Source organism: Molothrus ater, chromosome 1 (assembly GCF_012460135.2).
Source record: "Molothrus ater isolate BHLD 08-10-18 breed brown headed cowbird chromosome 1, BPBGC_Mater_1.1, whole genome shotgun sequence".
In the NCBI taxonomy this organism is placed as follows: domain Eukaryota; kingdom Metazoa; phylum Chordata; class Aves; order Passeriformes; family Icteridae; genus Molothrus; species Molothrus ater.
The window spans coordinates 32,078,787-32,099,426 of NC_050478.2; the positions used below are offsets into that span (position 1 = coordinate 32,078,787).

General features: G+C 41.8%; 1 protein-coding gene and 1 long non-coding RNA gene across 3 annotated transcripts in view; one reads left to right on the plus strand and one right to left on the minus strand.

The window, feature by feature from the left end:
• LOC129046673 (uncharacterized) overlaps nucleotides 1–11,578 on the plus strand; it is a 27,862-nt gene extending 16,284 nt beyond the window's left edge. The window contains exons 8-9 of the long non-coding RNA XR_008508328.1: nucleotides 3,512–4,008; nucleotides 10,505–11,578. This is a non-coding gene — a long non-coding RNA (uncharacterized LOC129046673). The remainder of the gene's footprint in view (nucleotides 1–3,511; nucleotides 4,009–10,504) is intronic.
• On the minus strand, nucleotides 1,435–20,253 carry CDCA7L (cell division cycle associated 7 like). 2 transcript variants are annotated; one of them, XM_036402389.2, is made up of 10 exons: nucleotides 20,208–20,253; nucleotides 13,317–13,463; nucleotides 9,987–10,118; nucleotides 9,159–9,518; nucleotides 7,377–7,451; nucleotides 6,039–6,221; nucleotides 4,473–4,607; nucleotides 3,531–3,680; nucleotides 2,738–2,874; nucleotides 1,435–2,387 (listed from the first exon to the last, which is right to left on the minus strand). In XM_036402389.2, the coding sequence occupies exons 4-10, from the start codon at nucleotides 9,516–9,518 to the stop codon at nucleotides 2,357–2,359; spliced, it is 1,071 nt and encodes a 356-aa protein (XP_036258282.1). In that variant the 5' UTR covers nucleotides 9,987–10,118; nucleotides 13,317–13,463; nucleotides 20,208–20,253; the 3' UTR covers nucleotides 1,435–2,356. The 2 variants fall into 2 exon arrangements, with proteins under 2 accessions (XP_036258282.1, XP_036258273.1); XM_036402380.1 differs by lacking the exons at nucleotides 9,987–10,118; nucleotides 13,317–13,463; nucleotides 20,208–20,253 and having other exon boundaries at nucleotides 9,159–9,855.
• Between the last annotated feature and the right edge of the window lie 387 nt (nucleotides 20,254–20,640).

The window sequence follows — 20,640 nt, forward strand, 5'->3', positions numbered from 1 at the left end:
ATTCTGTGATTAGCATGAGGTATAATTAGGTGGGCAAAGTGTAAGAATTAAGATTTTTTTTCACCTGGACTTTTAAGCAATCAGTTATTACAGTAGCTGTATTGTAGGGTTGTAGGCTGTCCCTGAATGGAAACCATGTTCACTTTTTGAGCTGCAACTCCTCTTTTAACAACCTTCACATGATAAACACCATATTTTGTTCTTTTGAATCTGTATCTTCCTGAGACTGAAGCATTAAGTTCAGACCTGCTGTCAACATGAGATTGTTGTTTTAACTGAGAAAAGCTGTCAACAAAGCTACAGCTCATTAGAGAAAGGTGAGTGACTCCCAGTGGCAATTAGAGAAACACCATTGTTACTCATACTCTTCACCAGACCTGAAAGAAAGCCACTCTTTTGGAGAGTTGCTACTACAGCAGGTAAACTCCAAGAGGAAAGTTAGGGTAGGGGAATGAAGCAATAGCAAGGATACCATTTGAATGTTGCTTTTTGGAATGGGGGGCATCAACTTTTCAGAGGTGTTTTTTTTTTTAGACATCCGTCAGTCCAAGGGCAGTACAGTTCATTCCTCCTCTGGAGATGAGGAAAGCATCAAGGAACCTTGTGTGTGCAGTTTGGGCTTGTGTTGGTGTTTACTTATATAAAATTTCCTATCACTACAGTCTCTGCTTTCAGTAAAAGGGCATGTTAATGGATCCACAAGTACAGTCCAGACAGATGCTATGGACTTATCTCTGAATTCGAACAAAGAGAGGATGCATAGCAGGCCAACAAAATCTCAATCTAAATCAACCACATAAATCTGTATGTTCAAATGTAGCCTTAACTATTTAGTAACTGTTTAAGCACAAATGATTCTGGTCTTGCACTACAGAACAGCATGTAAAGGCATGAGGTAGCCAGGCACCACACAGGACAGTGGGGCCAGGAGCAGAAACATGGTTCAGGAGCTGACTTCAGCAATGCCAGACATTTTTTTAAAGGCTATTCCAGTGGATCAAAGGGAAAACAAGAATGTTTATGAATGTCCAGATTATAAAAGCAAAAGCAGGAGGACAACTTGTGTTTTGACTTTCAAGCTGAAAATCAAGAAGTCGAGTAAATGGATTCTGGCAGGAATAGCTTCACTCCTGTCCGTTTCATACTAAGCTTTCAATAAAACATGCTGCTTCCTCAGTCTGCCTGATAGTAAAAAGAGAGATTTTTCACAGTCAGCTAAAGCAAAAGTGTCACATTAAGGATTGTGTTTTTGTCTCACAAAAGCACAATCCTTAATGTAACACTTATGTGGTCTATGTTGTTATTTCCTCACTCATCAATGTTGTGCTCATGTGTTTCTCCATATAACGATTATTGATCTCCAAGTACCATTACACTTGCTATGGGAAAGTAAATGGGAAACATCAGCATCAGGGTGTAGCTTGAATCAGAAAATACTCTTCTTTAGATCAGTCTTTATTCTCTCTACATAAAAAGAAATGTGTATATTACAAGATTTTAACATACTTAACATGCAATACAAATATCTTGCATTTAAATGAAGTTGTTTGAAAGCCTGGTTGTACAAATGAAAAAATATCTAAGTATGAACTGTAAGTAAAAAAATTTAATCCTGAACTCTGATATAGACCAGTTACAACAGGTGGGTAGATGCTTCAGGCAGCAGGTGCATTACACAAAAACTGCTGGTGAGAAGTTTTGTTGGATTTTTTTACTGGGATATTTTAAATTCTTTTAAAACACTCTTCTACTTTCATGTTTTGGTGAATAATTGCACTTTGGAATAAAACTTTCAAAAACCATCCTCGCATTGGTCGATTGCATCACCTTTGGCTGGAATATAATGACATTCAGATGAAAGTATCTTTTCCTTCTTTGCAAGGACAAGTTCTATAAACTATAGGTGGTGAAACAGGTTCAGAAAGCAGAGCTGGAAAAATCGATCTTTATGATCAAGCTGGTAGACAAGGGTGTTTTGTTTCTTTGAAGACGGGATGCTTTGAAAGTAGTTGTTAAACACCCTTTCTGCAAACTTGCACAATTATATAAATAAAAATATTGCTCATTTTGACCAAGCTCTCCATCCTGTGGTTGTGTAGCTCTACTAAAAATTAACCACTTAAGGTTCAAGAGCACCATTTCACTTAACATATAGGTCTGTGCATGTAGATTTCTCTACCAAAATATTTTCCTGAGAGATCTTTTGCATAAGACCATATCGATCAACAAGTTTCCAATAAAGAAATGAATATGCTATGTACTACAATTCTATTTTATGTAAAACATAGTAATAAACTTCTGAAGTCAAACTGTTAACGTATTAACCAGTTTCAGGGACGGCTTGAGTTCAGTGCTCTCAATTGTCATCTGCCAGTTGTTTTTGTAAACTAGAAGATATGAGAAAACAGTGTTAGTGCTTTTTAGGAAACTCATAAATTTCCATTGCTGAAGATGATAACTTCCAAAACAGTTGGAAGTTAAAAACTTCTATACACTTCAGCCAACCAACAGAGATTTCAAAATAGGCAGAAGTCTTTCAATTTTTTAATCAAATTAGTTGTTTACACAGACAATATACACCATTTTAAATAAGCTGATTTCAGCCAAGTTAAAAATCTGAAATCCAAGAAACTTCTTTTGCATAGGTGCAGGATTTGCCCCAGGGCACAAGAAGTCAAATGTTATTTAAAGGGCTGTAACAGTTTAAAAAAGAATGACCAGAGGGCAGAGCTCTCACCTTTCCAGGTACTCCTTGACATTGTTGTAGCCATAGAACTTGGCCAGGTGGATGAGCATGCCGGTGGCACAGCGCCCGTCCCGCCGGCGGCAGTAGCTGCAGTTGCACACCCCGCGGCAAGGAGGACAGATCCAGGACTGCAGGGGCATGAGCATGGAGGGGGGGGAAAGGCAAGCTATGAAAAATGTTATACTGGACTTCCTCAGTATACTTGCTCAGAGAAATGTGAGTATGGCTTCCCCACCATGTCATTGCTCAGGACAACGTTTTACAAACCTCTATCAGCCAGCCAACCTTATTAACATTTCCCAAATTCTGCAGGATTAAAGAAATTATTAAGTGCTTGAATACTTCTTACTCTGAAGCCTCAGGTTCTCTGATGTGCTCAGTATTAATTTTTAAACAGACTGAAGTCATCTGTAATGCCTAACACTCATTCCTTGCTAGGATGACTGTAGTCAACTCCCTACAAAGAGATGGGCACCCACTGAGACAAGTTCCTTTGCCTCTCTCTGCCTGCTGGTACAGGACAATTCCTGGGACTGAATTAACCAGCTGGTACATAAAGTCAGGCACCCCCAGCTGCCCAGCAGCTGCACATAAAAGCACAGGTGCTAATAGAGCAGCCACTGTCACACTGGGCTAGCACATCATGGCCATTAGTTAGCACTACAGATCTGCTCTTGGCAAAAAGGTTTGAACCCCGTTACCATAAGCATATTCTTAACATCACAGATTAGTAACAAAACTGTATTCATTACACTTTCATTCCAGGTTCAAGAATGACACTTACTGGATCAAGCAGAGCTGACTTCACATCTTCCCCATATCGATTTCGAAGACAGGGTCCACAGAACTGCCCCCTGACCCCTCCACAGCCCTGCTTGCGACAGATTGTCTTTGTATCGGTTGTCTTCTGTCGACACTGGTGGCAAGTACTACCCTAAAGGTGGAATGGAAGAGAAAAACATTTGTATGAAGGACATCTTAAATGCCCATTGATGAGCTTTCCTAATAATAAGAAGCACAAACTTCAAACCAAAGTCAAATTAAACAATGAAGAGGAAGTTCTGTTACTATGATAAATCATATAACGATGCTAGGAATTTTACAGAGTCAGTGCCAAGTTTCAGTTGCATTAGAAGTCTCAAATTACATGAACCTCATAATCTTAGTTCTGGTCCTTTCTTCTCTCTAGGAAAAACCTAAAACTATTGAGAAAATTATCTTGTGACTCATCCCTGCCAATACCATGAAGCCTGACATACATGGTAAGATGATCTTTATGATAATCAATAGCCAAATCCAGTGAAAGCAAGGAAGGAGGACTTCCATTAAGAACACTGGACACTACATAATCTGTACAGAAATGTCATTTCCAGAGGTACAAAGAACAGCAGGGATCACTATTATTTAACACGACATTTTTATTAGTGAGAGGGACAAAAAGGATGCCAACTCTTACCAGTGGCAAGCAATAGCTATGGCAAACTTGACTTAATAGCTCTGTGGCACAAAAACACTTTTCAGGGGCAAAAAGCCAGTGGGGAGTATCAACCACCACAGCCAAGCCCAGAGAAGTCTGGCAAAGCTTTCAAAGATGTACTTGTGTGACATAATAATGATGAGCTGAACTCCCCAGAGTCTCAGGAAAGGACACCTTTTAGCAAACACCAGTGAAATAGTGAGAGACTTTCAAGTGACAGACACACAGAAGAATACGGCAACCACTTACAAGAACTTTGTCATAGATTTTGTCCCTAACAGTGATTGCAATGTTGTCCAAGTCCTCCTCAGTTATGTCTTCTACCGGGCGATGAGATGAGTACTTGGTTGATCTCCTTCTTTTGCGAACTCCACAATCCCCCTGCTAAACAAACTCATCTCAATACCTTTTGTCTGATGTCATGAAGCATCTGTCACCACACTTGGTGACAAATTCCTTCATTTACAGTGAGTATGCAGTCCACAGATGGCAAACTACGGGCTCATGCACCACTGGAAGAACAGAGAATAGTTTCCAAATCATCCCTGCCTCTTTCTCTCCCTCTCCCTCCATAATCTTTTCTCTACTACACTTTTTATTCATTTTATTTAATTCCTTTCCTTTATTACTACTTCTATTTGCACAAATCCTTGACATGTTTTACTGCTAACTTTTCTTTGCATTCCCTCTCCTCCTCCACTGTAACTCTTCATACTCCATTTCTTCCCTCTCAAAATCAAGAACTGTGATCATCTGCCTTCCCAGGCTTTCATCCTTCAATCTCCTTCTCTAGTTGCTTTCTCCAATGACAATCTCTAATGTCCTGCAAAAAAAAAAACTCTACTAAAGTTTTAGGTTAGTCCTGACAATCCCAGCCCTTTTTTATTAACCTGTTATTTGGAAGAGAGTACTCCACTCACCATTAAGTGATGTTTTTTTCCCTCTAAATAATCATTCTCTTTGACCCCTATTCATGAACAATCTCATCAGACTCTTAGCCTTCCCATACCTGTCTCCGAAAACCTCATTTGTCCTTCACTCTAGATCAGTTCTGTTCTGTCCAAAACAGTCATTTACCAGGCCAGGTTCTCATTTGGTGCTACTCCTCTTCTTCTAATAGCCAAGTTCCCTCTATAATGCTTTAACTATGCCCAGGACTTGCTCCTACAAGCAGAACTGGGATCCAGCCTGTAAGGATTCAGACTTAAAGGGTCTTCCTCATAAGGGCTATAAAGAAAATATAAGCAAGACAAAGGACCACCATAGGCTAGAGGAGGAAAAAACTGTATTTTTAAGAATAGGAAAGAGTAAAATCTGCAACTTTTCAATTACTAGCCTGTACATTAACAGTTTGCTGGTGCAGATTCCCTTAATTCATTCTCAGTTCAGCCATTTAACTCCCATCTTCCTTCTGCTATTTCTTCCTTCTCTGCTATTTCCAGAGAAGGATTTTTAACCATTTTTTCCTGAGTCTGGTAACAGAGAAGATCTGCTTTGCCACCTCCACCACCCCACTGCCTTGCCACTCCAAGGTTCTGTACATTATGGGCTCTAGTAATTTTCAGATGAAGAATTAATAACAGACCAGAAGTTAACTGCCTTGTTATGCCTGAAAAACACTGGTCACAAATAGAGCCCACTTAACAGGTGAAAGATGAGACATAAAAGGCCTGGAAATAACTTCTTCTGTTGCTAATCCCAACCAAAGATTTTCAATAACTTTGCATAGGATGTGATGTCTGGTCTAAGTGCTGGCCAACAATTTAAATGTTTCCAAGTTCCTCACTACTGGAGATATCAAAATCTGGCAAATACCACACTGAGTCTCTTCAGGAGGTTTTGTTGTCTGTAGCTACAGATGTGTTCTGCAAATTTGACAGCTGACACAGTAAATTTTTCCAAGGCAAATTTTTCTGGTGGACGAGCAGTTCTGGTTGGGTTCATTCGGCGTGTTATCTGGCCTTCAGAGAATGTCCTCCTTGGGGTTTTCTTCTGTTTCTACAAAGAGAAGAAAATTCCAGTAACTGTCTTTTCAGTTATATTTGTAGTGTTAAACACTAGAAACAACCTGAAAATGTCTGTACTTAGTGTACACTTGTACTATCATGAATTGATCTACTGTTCTCCTACTCCTTATTTGTTAAGCCAAACCCCACCACCAAATATACTCCCTACACACTATTTTTTTTGCTACTTTCAAAAATCACACCTTAACGTCAAATTCCGTTCCAATTAACAACACAGAATTATGAACTATACCAAAATCACAGAACTATACCAAAATTTAACACATGGGTGGAAGCCAGTTCTCACTGCTCTTTGGTAGCTAAATATTCTGATTTTTCCACAATCTGAATACGCAATCAAGGAACATTGAGGAATACACAGTTTGAGGAACAAGCTGAATTCTCGTTAATTTTCTTTTAAACTTTTTTAACTGAAAGTGTATTAAGAAGCTGCTTCCTTTAGTTCAAGATTTCTAGTTTTGGAGATTGTTGGGAGGCACAAGATACCCTCTTCACACTGTCACACCTCCCAATTATTGTGTGACTGAATTCATGCAGCAGAAGTCCTGCATGGACATCTACCAAAGACATGGCCCTTCAAGGTTTCTTCAAATCTTTTCAGTTTATAATATACATGGAAAAATGCTACTCAACAGAGAAAGCTGCTAAACTAAGCTTTCTCAGCTGCCTAAAGCTGAGAAAAGTAAATTGAAATAACTACTGTATAATTTTTGTGTTGAATGGCTCAACTTCATGAGCATAGTTCTGCTGGGAAGGGTGGATTTTAGAAGAAAGGTCTACAAGAGGGAAATTAACAGAATCTAAATCCAAAGCAAAGTAACTACTTTTCCTTATTCCCACACACTCAGACATTTGTCTAAGATCTCCAATAGTATTTCTGGAGCAAAAATGATGAAGTAGCATCTCATCTTGGTCTTTGTCTTTCTTCAAAAATTATCTTTAAAAAATCCATTTCCTCATGTAATCTCTGTCACTTTGCAAACCATAGCAAATTTATACCAATGAAGTGACCAAACCCTAAGAAAACCAGAACAAACTTGCTGAAAGTTTCTAATGAAATACATTAAGTCCAACACCTAAGTCTAACAAAAATTACTGTCACCACCAACCAGTACTGGGAACTTACTGCAGGGGTCGAGGAGGGTGTTTTCACTGGGAACAGGTCCGGTATGGAATTCAGTTCTGCCAGCAGCTGGGCAAGCTGGAATCAAGTAACGGCACATTGAAAACTCACTGCAACTTACAAAACAAGCAACACCACCTACCATCCATCCATTCCTCACATGCACTTCAAATTACAGCTAAACATGTGCAAGGAACCTTTATGGAAGCATTTAAATAAACTGGAGTTCATAAAAGGGGTTTATTTACTCTGCCATGAGCAAACAATACTAACTTTATAGCTCCCACTAATTCTTACTGGGAATTAGAACTAGCCAGATTTACATAGTATCTTGTCAAAACAGCACCAAAGGAGCACATTACAACATGGCAATGATTGATAACAAGAAATTAAGTTCATATGATAGGAAGGAGAAAAAAAAGACAGGGTGCCAGAAGACAGTAAGATGTTCCCACTGAGCTTTTACTGACTGCAGACACATCTGTGCTCTTTGCCAGAGAGCTCTGCATCTCCTTAAGCAGTGCAGACACTGGGTACACACTCATTACAAAGTTAGAGAGCAACTAAGCCCCACTGGCAGTTCCCCCAATGCATGCATGCTCTGATCATGTACAGCATCAGAAGCACTTCAGCAGGATGATGATTTCTTGCACCGTGCACAAGATGTCTTGGAAGTACATTTCCACATAAGCAGTGGCGGATAGGTACAAAAAAAGCACTGACCTGTTCTGGAATTCCAGAATGAGGCTAACTTCTGAAAAGCCACTGGTAGTGGGGATGAGCCAAGCTGCTAGCTCTCTGAGATTGCCACAGCCATCAAGACATTAAAAGCTGAATACAGTATTTCTCAGTAAATACTTCAGCGTGGCATCTATTAAGAGCTATTTAATGCCATTACAGTACTGCTCCTAGGATGCCAGTGAATTTCACAGTGGTTGAACTGCAAGGAAGAGTGGAAGGTGAGAAGGACTAAGGAGCAGCAAGACCAACACAACAGCAGTGGGAACACAAGAGAGATTAGAGGTGCAGGTACAAAGCTGAAGCAAGTTTTTATACAGGAGCTGCAGGCCCAGGCCAAGAGGTATTGCTTGAGCCCCAAGATTGCTTGGAAGCTGCAACTTTCCCTGAAACACAGTAAAACTGAAGGAGCTACTAAAGACTGAACATCAGTTTGGATTACATAGCAGCATGATAATTAAAGAGAGCTGGTGGCATGTTGGATAATAAAGGAAAAAGCATTAGTAAATGATCAGTTGCTCTTTTCCACACCTACACACACATACACACACGTTCAGCAGTTATATAGTAAAGCCATACTGTAAAAAATCACATCCCACACAGCTGAGAAATTACATTTATCATCCTCAGCAGCTCTTAGCTGGCTTTCCAATCAGTAACTGCAGCAGATCTGTCACACACAAACAAAAAGTAGAAACACTATTGTGCAAACGACACCATAAACCACCTGAAAGGACAGCTGGTTTTCTGACATGTTTTGAAGGCTGCAAAACTTGGTCATTTATAACTTTGTTCATATCCACATTAAAAATTCTTAGTTCTACTCTGGTTTTAAACTTGACCAGGCTAGTCCCTACTTGAGATTATTTTAGGGGCAAATGTCTGAGTGCTGAGGGTCCTCCAGGGTTTTCCCAGGTAGAAAAATTCACCATAAGATTTTCCCAAAGTTCCAGCACAGCACCAGCAGGGACCCTAAAATTCAAGTATGCTCAAGCTAAGTAATTGGATGTAAATGTCAGAATAAAAAACACTGCTCTTAAGTCTTACCATGGCTTTATTTTCTTTAATATTTATGGCTCTCTTAAGCAGTGCACTGGAACTTTCCTCCTGTGTTTCTTTAATGTCTTCTTCAGACTCTGAAGCAGAGCCCTCTACTTTGTCCGACCGCTTGAGGCTTATTTCTTTTGAAAGAGGTGTGAGGGATTCACTGTCCTTTAGAGGTAAATCAGACAAAGCCTGTTCAGGCACTTTTTTCTCAGATGATTTCCTGGTGGGAAACTGTAAAGCAACACGAAGGCCAAAGCTTCTTCTCTTGGGGGAAACCTTCTTCTTCATCTCTTCCTCCTCTTCTTTCTCATTACCCAACAAATTATCGCGTTCTTCATCACTCAAGTCTGACTCCACCATCTGGAAGTAAGAAAAATCCCACATTACATTATTGCCTCTGACATAAGAGAGCTAATTTTTAAATCACTAGTTCTAGACAGCAGTGTTTCCACCCAAAGGCACCACCATAAATTCACCTAAAATAACATCTTTTTACAAGTTCACAGTACACAACATCTGCCTGTGCAGAGATCAACAAAACATCTACATATTAGCACTGTCTGGGATACAGACATGGCTGTCTCCTGAAGAACAATCTTGCCCAGTACAATCTACAAGCAGTGGAAGTAGTTCCCATTTCTAATATGTGATGTTACATTAAATAAAGCATTCTTTCCCTCTTTTAGGACAACACTTTTTAATTCAGCATGAAAAAAGAGCATCATAGTGCATCAGAAAATTCCTACAGGAACATAACTTTACACAGAAGAGACAGAAAAAAAAAAGAAGTCAACATAGACATTCACATGTAGGTGTGACTGCCTTTACCAGAACTTCTTTCTTGTTCACATTCACCTCGTTTGAAGCGAAGCCCTCAAACGCTTCTGTCTCAGAGTCAGTGTCCTCAGTGAAAATCCTCCGCAGCTCTTCGGTGAGGTATCTGGACTGAAACTGGAGCCCCTGCAAAAACACCACTCAGGAGCTGTGAGAGGCAGTCAGATACAGAGTATTCACACAGCCACAATAAACAGGCTTTGAGGGTCAAAGCAGTGCCAACTAAATAGCATACTGTGAAAGCACTTTGCAGGCAAAGCCTGTCAAAAGAAACAAACAACAAGAAGATAACATTCAGTTTCAATATTGAGTTGTTTTAACTTTGCAAGATTTTTTTTCTTCATTTTGAGGACAGGGCTTTTAACTGAGCTACTTCTTGTGGGGGAAACTTTCTCCTTCACTTCTTCCCTTCTTCATTACTACCCAATAAAAATAAACTATGAGTTTTCTTGTATGTAAATTATCATGTTGTTTTATGTATATTCTTCTGTTTTATGTATTTTCTTCACCAGGCCTTGAAAAGAAGAAAATACAAATGAGAGATAGGGTCTGCTCCTTGCGCTGTTACACCATCACTGAACTGACTGATACCAACACAAACAATCAGAGCTTTGAACAGCCTGACCAATATCCTTCCACCTTTCAACTTCTCAACTCGCTGGTTTTTTGGTGCAGTTTATCATTCCCATGTGTTCTAAGGTAGACAGCTCCTCAATTTCAGCCTATAGACCAGGAAGTAAAAAGACCTCATTAAAACGCTCTTCATGGTATGTACGTTACATCCCAATTAAACACAAGGCTTTTACTAAATACAAGTGTATTTCCATACTTACAACAAGAACTAGTAGAAAACCATTTAATCAACCTGTTCCTGCTAATCTCTTGAGAGACTTTTTCCTGGTAGGAATATAATCCATGTTCACATCACACCTGCCTCTTGAAAGTCAGCAACATATAAGTTTATTTCCCCAATTTTCCTCTGTTACTTCTTCCTCCCACACAAGAAACAAAAATTACCTTTAATACAATGCATTTGCTAAATATCTTTATTCTTCCTTTCAATTCCCTCCCCTCCCTGACTTTAATTACACATTTCTTTATTTTAAGATAATATCTGGTGAAAAAAAGATACAATAGATGAGTGGAAAAAACTTAGAAGGGAATGGGAGGGGGGAGCCACTGCATATGCTGTTTCTTTACACTTAAACATCTACAAATTATTATGGGTGATTGTAATGAGTTTTCTCTGAGGAAAATTACTTTATTCTTTTGTTGATAGCTGCAGTGCAGCTGCTTGAGAAAGGAACAAACACAATAGGGAAGTTATTTTACAGTTAAATTGTATTTCTTGGAGGAAACTGAAGATTTTATGTATTCTGTGTTTTTATGAAATTCCACAATGAAGGTTGATGGGGGAAATATACTATTTGTTAGCCAAAGTAACTAAAAATAACACACCTACAGGTATGCTGCTCATCTATGAAGAACAGTCTACATCAGGTAAAATACACACCAGGGGTACCTATTGTGGGAGAAATTGTGGGAACTCTGCAGAAGCGCAGAGATGATCAGAGCAGGACTGCAGAAAGCCCTGAGGAAAAGCAGGCACACAGAGGTCACTACTTGCTAACTCATTTGCACCTCAGCATCCAAGGGAACACCCGATGCACTAATAGCCCATTTACCACCCCAGCAGGGCAGCTACCTTGCCTCCTTTCTCAAGAACTGCTGAATTTTTCTGAACTTCCCATCCTTTTGCCCTTTGCACCAAAACCCTTTTGTTTCCTGCACAAGTACCAATGGCCTTTTGCAGCAATTGCGGTGTTTGGCATCATGAACACAGGATGATGCTCATCCTGATGCAGGGCCCTGATGTGCAAGGACTGCACATTATGCTGCAGTTGGATGGAACTCAGAATATTTTTATTGTACCATTTAGTGGTAAAGAAATTAAATTCAATACTGATCAAGATTTAAAATAATTCTCATCCCAAGGGAAACACAGAAATGATAAGGAAGGTTGCAAATGCAAGCTGTAAATCTGGAACAAGCCTCACTGGGATTCTCAGCAATGCATGTGAAACTATCTATCTATCTCTTCCACAGCATTTTTCATCAGAGGATTTTAAAATGCTTTGCAGAAGAGATCATTATCATAACTCTATTTCACAAGTTGGGAAATCAAGGGAGGGAAAAGTACAGTCAGGTGTCTGCAGCCCCCAAGTAGGCAGAAGCTCCCACACAAGGTTTCCCCTCCAGCACCAATACCTCTCCCCACTGACCCTTCTTGATGCTCCCCACAAAAACACAAACACAAGAGCAAGCTACCTCCTGGTTTGCTGAAGTTGCCAGTACTGCTGTCTAGCAACAAGATTAGAAACCAATTTAGAGCCCAAAAATTTAATTACATCTTAGACACTATCTTTCTCCATAGCACAGACTGTGGCTCTACCCCCAAAAGGTTTCTGCACTCTCCTGGAGTAACTTGCCTATAAAGGGTGAGAAACAATACATATTTGTAACAAGCCTTATTCTGTCTCTTTCTTTGGCCAACACTAATCATCTTCCTTGTCATCAGCACCTCTTAACCACGCACTGACCTGATGAACTAGGAAAATAAAAGAAAAATAATTCAATTATCTCATTAATGAAACAGAGGGACCTCTGCAAGAGCACAAATGACAAAGGTATCTTATAACACATTAGCCCATGGCTATCAAGCATGTAATTATATGTTTCCAAAAGACTAAAAACTAAATTTTTTGCCACCCAAGACAGCACACCAGTTCTATTCTTTTCTTGTGAATTCAGCTGGTATCTCCAGCTACCAGAGAAGAAAAAATATTAAATCATTGTGCTAATCCAAGCCACTTCATCAAGAGAGCAAAGAACCAGCAGACTGCACTACTGCAGCAGGAGCTGATGCTTTCTCTGGATTACCACTATTAAAACACAATTTTAATGCAGAGACAGCACAGAGATATTTCTGGAAGAAATATTTTGAAGTCTACATACTCACAAATGCCCATCTAATAACCAGCAACATCTTTCCAGGATGGTAATTCCTTTTTTTTCTGTTTGCTACACTTACCTATTTCACTTTAGCTCATCTTCCAATGAAACACATTTTCTTTTTTATATTATAAAGGAGTTTTCAAAAGCAACCACTAAACCCTAAATACTAAGTTTGTTTACATTAAAGTTTAATATGGGCACTGTAAATTACAGGTTAAGGTGAGAGTTATAATTCACACAGTTTTGACACAGGCTCACAGTATTACTGCATCCCAAGAGCATAACTGGACTATGGCAACCTGTTCCTACCTCTTTTCCAGACTCCTGGGAATCAAAACTAGGACAGTTGTTCTCTGACAAGAAGCTCTGTTGAGAAGTATCATCTTGGAATCCTGGAAAATCTTCACTGTCACTGGGGGTATTAAAAATGTTGGCCACATCCTTGGGTACCTGTTTCTGATTCAAGACAAGACAGAAAACACGAGTCACATGCACCAACTTAATAGGAAAACTCAAATTTGCAACCATACAACTCATGTTTATATTCCTATGCAAACACGAGTCTGTAGCACAAAATATGCTATGTGTAAATTGTACCTTATTTAGCTAAACTCCAGGAAAATTCTGTATAGACTGTTTTAATCCCTGAATACAGACTCAGGATCTGGGATTGGGATTATGATGCAATACACAGGGTGTTCAGCTCCACAGGAAAGTACTTCAGAGACATAAAACTACATGTGTGGCTCATCTTTGCAAGTAGGAGCTCAGGGCACTCTTACCCATGGGGAAACCCACCACCCCTCCAGCTCTTCCAGAGCAATGATGGCTCAGAGGTGAGGGACACAACCTCAAACAGAACACAATGCTAAAGTACAAAGGAACCTGACCTTTAGATCCCACAGTACCATTATGGATTTTAGCAGACACTCGGCTAACTCCAAAAACAAAACCAATGCAACTCCTTCTCCTTGGTCAGTACTGTCACAGAGCTTCTCCTGTGATACTGGTTAAGAGAGTGAAAATGTGCTAACCAAGAACATTTCTCCTTTGCTAGAAGCCCAGCAGGAGAGGGGGAAGCACAGCCAAGGGCAGGCAGCAGCCTTCCTGAGGTGACCAAGGTCACAGCTTCGGCATTCAAAAAGTCCAGTCCCAGCCTAGGAGACTCATAACACCACCTCCAACCATTCCACTGGGCCATATACTTCACAGCAAACACTTTGGAAAAGGCTCTGCATGTGCCAGGATAGTAAGAAAGCCTTCAGACAGGTCCCATGTGGGCTGCTTTAGGATCTGGTGTGTGTAAGGATGGGATGAACAGACCAAGCCTTAAAAACCAAGGAAGAAGGCATTTTGCCAAGTTTCAGAACACATTTTCACACATTCAGGTATCACCTGCAAAACCATTCTGTCAGTCACACAAATGCTCTGGGAGAAAAGCATCTGCATTCCTCACCAGCATCCAGACACTCATCCCCTACATCCCCTGGACCACATACACCTCACACAAACCACTCCAACCTGAAACAAGCCTCTCTGCTCTTTGCTAAAGCCGCACTCTCATTAACTCTCAGGAATATGAGATCAATGACTGCCAGGTCAGAGGCCAATTCCTCATCTCAAAGTGCTGTTTTCCAGCCCTGAATACCCACCAGTACATCTCAGAAATGAGGTTCAGAACTGAGAGCAGACTACCCTTTTCCACTATCACAGAAACCCAAGGCATATAATGATGATTTTTTTTTTCAAAGTTTACTTGTGGCAAGGCAAGTGACCCAAAGGAGGCTCATTATCCAAAAGTTATATAGCTGCAAAAGTTCCACTTCCATTAAAATAGCAAGCAGTACCTCCACCAAAGCATCACTCTCTGAAATAAGCTACAGTAAAGGGTGAAAAATTTTATTCCAGTTCTGATCTTATAAAGCTGATGTAGGCTGATGCAAAACCAACTTACTGTTGCTGGAGCAAGAGTAGATTTCACCTCTGAAAAACTGACCCTCTCAGGCCTATAATGGCATGACCCAAAGCACAGTTGCTGAAGTCATGCTGTCCATATCCAAACCCCTTTGGATATTCCCTCACTCCTACCTCCTTCAGTGAACATCCAGAATACACTTCGGCTGCTGTGAAAGTAAGAATTTACTTGATACAGAGCAGTGCTAAAATGAAGGATTGTGCATTTAAATGGAAAAACATATGAGGAGCTGAGAGTCTCCCTGCTATGAATAAATTGCTTCCAGGAGCCACTGCATTAGTTCTTGTGCTAATCCACAGCTGAGTTAGCCACTGCTGTGATTACTGTATGCCTGATTTCTTCTTCTTCATGTATTGCTTCTTCATCTGCACCAGAGGAGTCATTTATGAGGCTATAATTATTGATTTTGAACAACAACAAAAAAATTCTTTCCCAGTAGGAACTTAATTTTTTGCATTCCCAAATTCTGTGGTACTGGTACTGATTTAAGTAACTTACTATAGAGCTCCAAGGATTTTTAGTTTGTGTCTTGCTCTCCATAGCCTGGGTAGGAAGAATCTCAATTTGGTCACTGATGAGTCCCTGTTTTACCAGAAGGGCTTACATTAATAACAGACAACTGACAAGGTGGACATACTCCAGAAGTTTAGAAAGGAAAGCCTCATGGTGAATCTTGATTAGCAGAATTATTAGAATCTATTTCTGCACCTGAAATTGCAAGCCACATTTATTTCCAAGTCCACTGACATAAAAGACAAGCTTGCAGCAAACATCTCTGTCGTGATGGGCTCCTCCACTGTCATTTATTGTGTAGTCCTGGAAGCCACAGACATTTCCATCTTCAACTTTCAATTAAAATACATTCTGAAACTGATTTAAATCAGCATCAGAGCCTAGGTTTTCCACTCTTGTCAACAAATTATTACACACCAAGAAATAAAATACATATTTGTCTAAACAGAAATGTCAAAATAATCTATTTAAAACATCTGTAAAACACAGGCACTCCAGGAGAGGATCTTTACACCACTAAACCCCTAAAAAAGTCAGGAAGGCAGAGATGTGATGAACATTGCAGGCTTGCTCAGGGAAAATATTTCAACATGAATAGGATGGACTGCTGAAATGCTGCAGGTGTGAGAAATACTGTCTTTTAAATACACCTGTTACAAAGGCTAAATACCAGAAGTCTAGTGAAAGCTGGAAATAATTCACAGCTGCTGAAAAAGTCAGTCTTATTTCTGGCAGGAAGTTTTATATCTATTGAACTCATTTATTTTTGCACATAAAACACACTTAGTTGTTTAAAACCCCTACAAGGTACTATTCAAAGTATCAGACAACTTTCCCTACTACAGATGGCACACAATCCAACAACTGCCAGAATAACAAATCCTATGTTTCTGTTAGAAGTAGTCCAAAGCTCAAGACATCCACATCTCTCAGGTTTTCCTTCTCTAAATTAGACAAAATACCACCAGTACACCTAGGAGCATACTGGGATGTGTTGGGCTGCATGGAGATCCCATTCCCACAGAACCAGGGGCGAGGAGCTGGTATGTGCCTGTGGAGGCTGGCAGGTCTGTCACCAAGGGCAGAGGGTGACAGAGGCTGGTAGGGTTGTCAAAACTGTTTCAGTCACATGAGCTATTGAAAAGTAAAGAACCCAAGGTCCCCAGCAGTCACAAGAACATTTTTCCAAGCACTATCCCCATGAATTCCACCTTGTTAGGCAATGAGAAAAAGAAAAGCCCGAGGCAAGCTGTTTTGCCATCCACATCAAATGGAAGAATTTTCATGTTTCAATTGAAAAAGCAACTTTCCTGACACCAAAGCCAGAAAAGATGCAACTTGCCCTGAAGGCTGTGAGGAGAGAACACTTGCCTGCAAGCAAACCAATATATTTGGTGGGAAGCATATTATTTCTACAGCACTGACTACCATCTTTAATTTTTTAAGACTTATTTGCACACATCACTTTCCCTGCCAATTGTCACACTAGAACATTCTTTTCGAATGGTGATGTATCAGGAGAACCTACAGCCTGAGAAAGCAGGGCTAGATGTAGTTCTCTACTTTTGCTCCTACCATGGGGAAAAAAGATCAGTTGGGCTGTGTTCCCTTAATTCAATTTAGCACAATGTATGGGCATTCCTACTCAAAGCAGAGGACACACAAGTTCAGTCACATTCAAACTCAGTCAGACTGAAATAACCAAAGTTTAATTCCAAGCAGATACTCACCAAACCAAACCTGTGCAAAGTCACACCTTCAGCACATGCTGGAAAGTCTCTTTGACTTGTCCCAGGTTCAGTCCAAAAGCCAACCTAAGGCACACCTCCCAAGGCCACTGCACTTGGCTCATACCTCAAAGGAACAACCTCAAAGGAGCAACCGAACAGGAAAGCACTCCAAGGCTGACAATTGTGGGCAGCACTACAAGAATAGAGGGGCCCACCCGGAATGTCAGTAGGTGCCAGACCAATAAACCAGAACTATGCAGAAGATCCTGATTTTTCCACTGGAGTCACAAAGGCAAACAGCACTCTGAAAGCTTAATTTTAAGCATCATACAAATGTGTGAAAGACATGGAAAGCATAGACATACCATGTCCCATACTGCAGTGCAAAAGAATTACACAGATTGGATGCATGGTCAAAAAGACTGTCAACCACACAATCAGCCCAAGACTCGTTGGGCATCAACAAAATCTAGGAAGGCGAGGAAGATCACAGATGACCCCCAGAATTTCTCAACATCATTAAAGCACAAGAAGCTGAAATCCCCTGGACAGTGAAGTGTATTCCTGGCATACACAGCAGGAGATGGAAAGGCAAGTGAGTGTTCTGAAAGAAGGAGGAACAGCTGATAAAACGAGCAGTCATCACCCACTTTTATGATCTTCGCAGGAATAATTTGATTCTAAAGTAAAGATGTATTATGCCTGAAGCTTTAATCTGTCACAGCAACAACTCCTGGGACTTTGAGGGTGCCCCCTCAAAGGGCAACAACCCCTCACTTTGAGGGTGCCAGAACCTCAAAAGGTTCTGGCAATTTTCACACCAGTAAACCTACTGCTCCATGAAATTTTGGTAAATTCTGCTGTTTTCAGAACAGCCAGCCAAATACAGTCTCTATATTGCCTTATCTAGACTGATAATAAGCAAATGTCCATAAAGCTACTTTATCCTAAAATAAGGAATGCCCAAATATCGCAATCACATGGCAAATCATTTAAAATGTCACCTTCCATAGGCAGTACCTTCCTGGAAACTATTTCCTACTCTTCAAAAATGCTGATAATACTGTGAGTATCAGCATGCCAGCATATGAACACAATCCAAACACTATCAACTGCTACTATTTCTTACTTTATACCATCTAATCTCTCACCAACCCTAACAGTTGTAACAACTATTTCTGAATTTATTCTGCATAATTCAAGAGCATCCCATGGTGATGCCTAATTACTGTCCAAACCCTGGTATTTCAAGGAAAATACTTTTCTACAGTACCATGATGCACGCTCACTCTGTGCCTGGACCGCTCAAGTCTAGGACTTGAGTTCAGGCCTTGTGGGTGCAAACAGTCACAGCCAGGGCTCCTTTAACAAGCTCTGTCTATTGAAACTGCTGTGCCAGAACCTGGTAAATCAGACCCCGGGACAGGAAATGGAACTGCAGGTCTTGCAATTCAAAACAGTTTTGTACTGCTGACTGTCTTCAGCAATTGTTTTCAAATTGGGGCATGTACTCACAAGCCTATCTGCCCGTCAGCAGTGACGATCTGTGACTTCAGAGGCAAAGAAACCTTCACCACCACATCATTCTGGCCCAGCCAGGACTGAACTCACTGCTCACCAATGTATCACAAAGACAAGGCAGAGCCAGCAGAAGGTTGTGCTCAGACAAAAATAAACTCCTGTGAGAAACAGGAAAGCACCAAGAACAGACAGCTGAGCCTTGAAAGAAACATGATGTGCAGCGTTTAGCTGTGTACCAGAAAGGGAACTAGAAGACTGCAAGAGTCTTGTGTTACAACACCAGAGGTGAGAATTGAGTGCCATTTGTGTCTATAGTCAAACAGGGTTATCCCAAACTGTTTTATAGCGCCCTTATCTTCACAGTGCCAAATGGAGAGCCTGAGGTCATACGGAGGTGGAAGGTCTTTGCAAGGACAGAGGTTCTAATAAATATTCCAGTGGCTCTATTACACTCCAGTTCCACTGAGACCCCTATAAAGCTCTAACTTTCCATCAGCAAGAGTTGAATGAGATGCTGAACTTCTCCTTGCTCCTTCCCACCACCTGGGAAGCTCAGCATGAGCTTGAAGAGAGTCAATTGACTTGAAGAGAGTCAATTTACACTACATGTAAGGAAAATGGTAAAACACTGGAACAGCTTGTCTAAAGAGCTGGTAGATGCTCCACCCCTGAAAACATTCAAGGTCAGGTTGGATGGGGCTCTGAGCAATCTGATCTAGTTTAAGATGGCAACACTCCTTCAAGGAGGTTGACTAGATGAGGTCCCTTCCAATCCAAAGAATTCTATGATTCTATCACGATACCACCTCCGAAGATTCGAACCACCCAATCAGCCTGACGCACCCAAGCATGCGCCCCCAGGCTTGGACCAGACCACAGCCGACGGAAGCATGCCTCTCAGGCCACTCAAATATGTGCCAGCCTTGGCATCGCGGCCTTCCAAAAGAAAAAAAAAAAGAAAAGGGGGGAGAAAAAAAAAGGGCAGAATTAAAAATAAATAAATAAATGTATTAGCTATTTCTAAAGCGGTATCCCCAGGCTCACAACTAATTAATTGTCAATGATCCACTCCAGCCTTTAATAGAGCCGCCACAAGTCCCAGCACAGCTGCAGTTGCCCCACGCCGCTGCTGAGTGTCCCAGGGCCGCCCTCAGGGCGGCTTCCACCCCATTCCCGGCCTTTTACAGCCGCGGAGCCGCCGCGCCACGTGGATGGCTCCCGGCGGGACCGCGGGCCGCCCGGTGTCCCGGACAGCGCGCTGCGCCGGGGGCGGTGCGGGCGGCCGGGGGAGCCGCCCCGCCGCTGGCGGTCACTCGCCGGCGCTGGCGGGCAGCTCCTCCGACCCCTCACGCCGCGGGCGGCGGACAAAGGCCGCCGCTGCCCCGGGCAGGCGGAGAGCTGCGGGCCGGCTCCCTGCCCCCGCCGCCCGGCCCCGCTCCGCCAGCCCGCGGGCCGCCTCACCTTGCCGCGGGTCCCCGCCGCCGCTGCCCCCCGCCGCCGCCGGCCGCGCCGCGCCATGGCCGCCCGCGCTGCCGCGGAATGAGGAGGAGGAGGAAGGGGCAGGGAGGAGGGGCGCGGGGCGGTGGCGGGGTGGAGCCGCCCGGCTGCGGCGGGAAAGCGGGTACAGGGACGGGGCAACCCGCGTGGCCTGCCCCCGGATGGACCAGCGCTCTTCGGATGCTGCTGCGGATCCTCTGGGCACCCAGCATCGTCCGATCTTTCCTGCACGCTTTTCGCTGGGCGGCAGCTGTTCGTCTGAAAGGGGCAGGCTTTGGAAGAAAATAGGCTTTTATCCTCCAAGTAACTTAAATATTTATTTACGCAATACAGGCGGGAAGTGTAAGCCTCTTGAAACCTCTGGAAAAAAAAAATGCGGGGGGTGGAGGTGGAATGA

Bases quoted from the DNA above. Each gene is read 5' to 3' on its own strand.
- CDCA7L (XM_036402380.1), bottom strand. From the start codon at position 9,542: ATGTGGGATTTTTCTTACTTCCAGATGGTGGAGTCAGACTTGAGTGAT. The intron at 7,452-9,158 runs GTAAGACTTAAG...ACTTGATTCCAG, and splicing joins TTAAAGAAAATAAAGCCATG to CTTGCCCAGCTGCTGGCAGA. The intron at 3,681-4,472 runs GTAAGTGGTTGC...TTCCACCTTTAG, and splicing joins AAATCTATGACAAAGTTCTT to GGTAGTACTTGCCACCAGTG.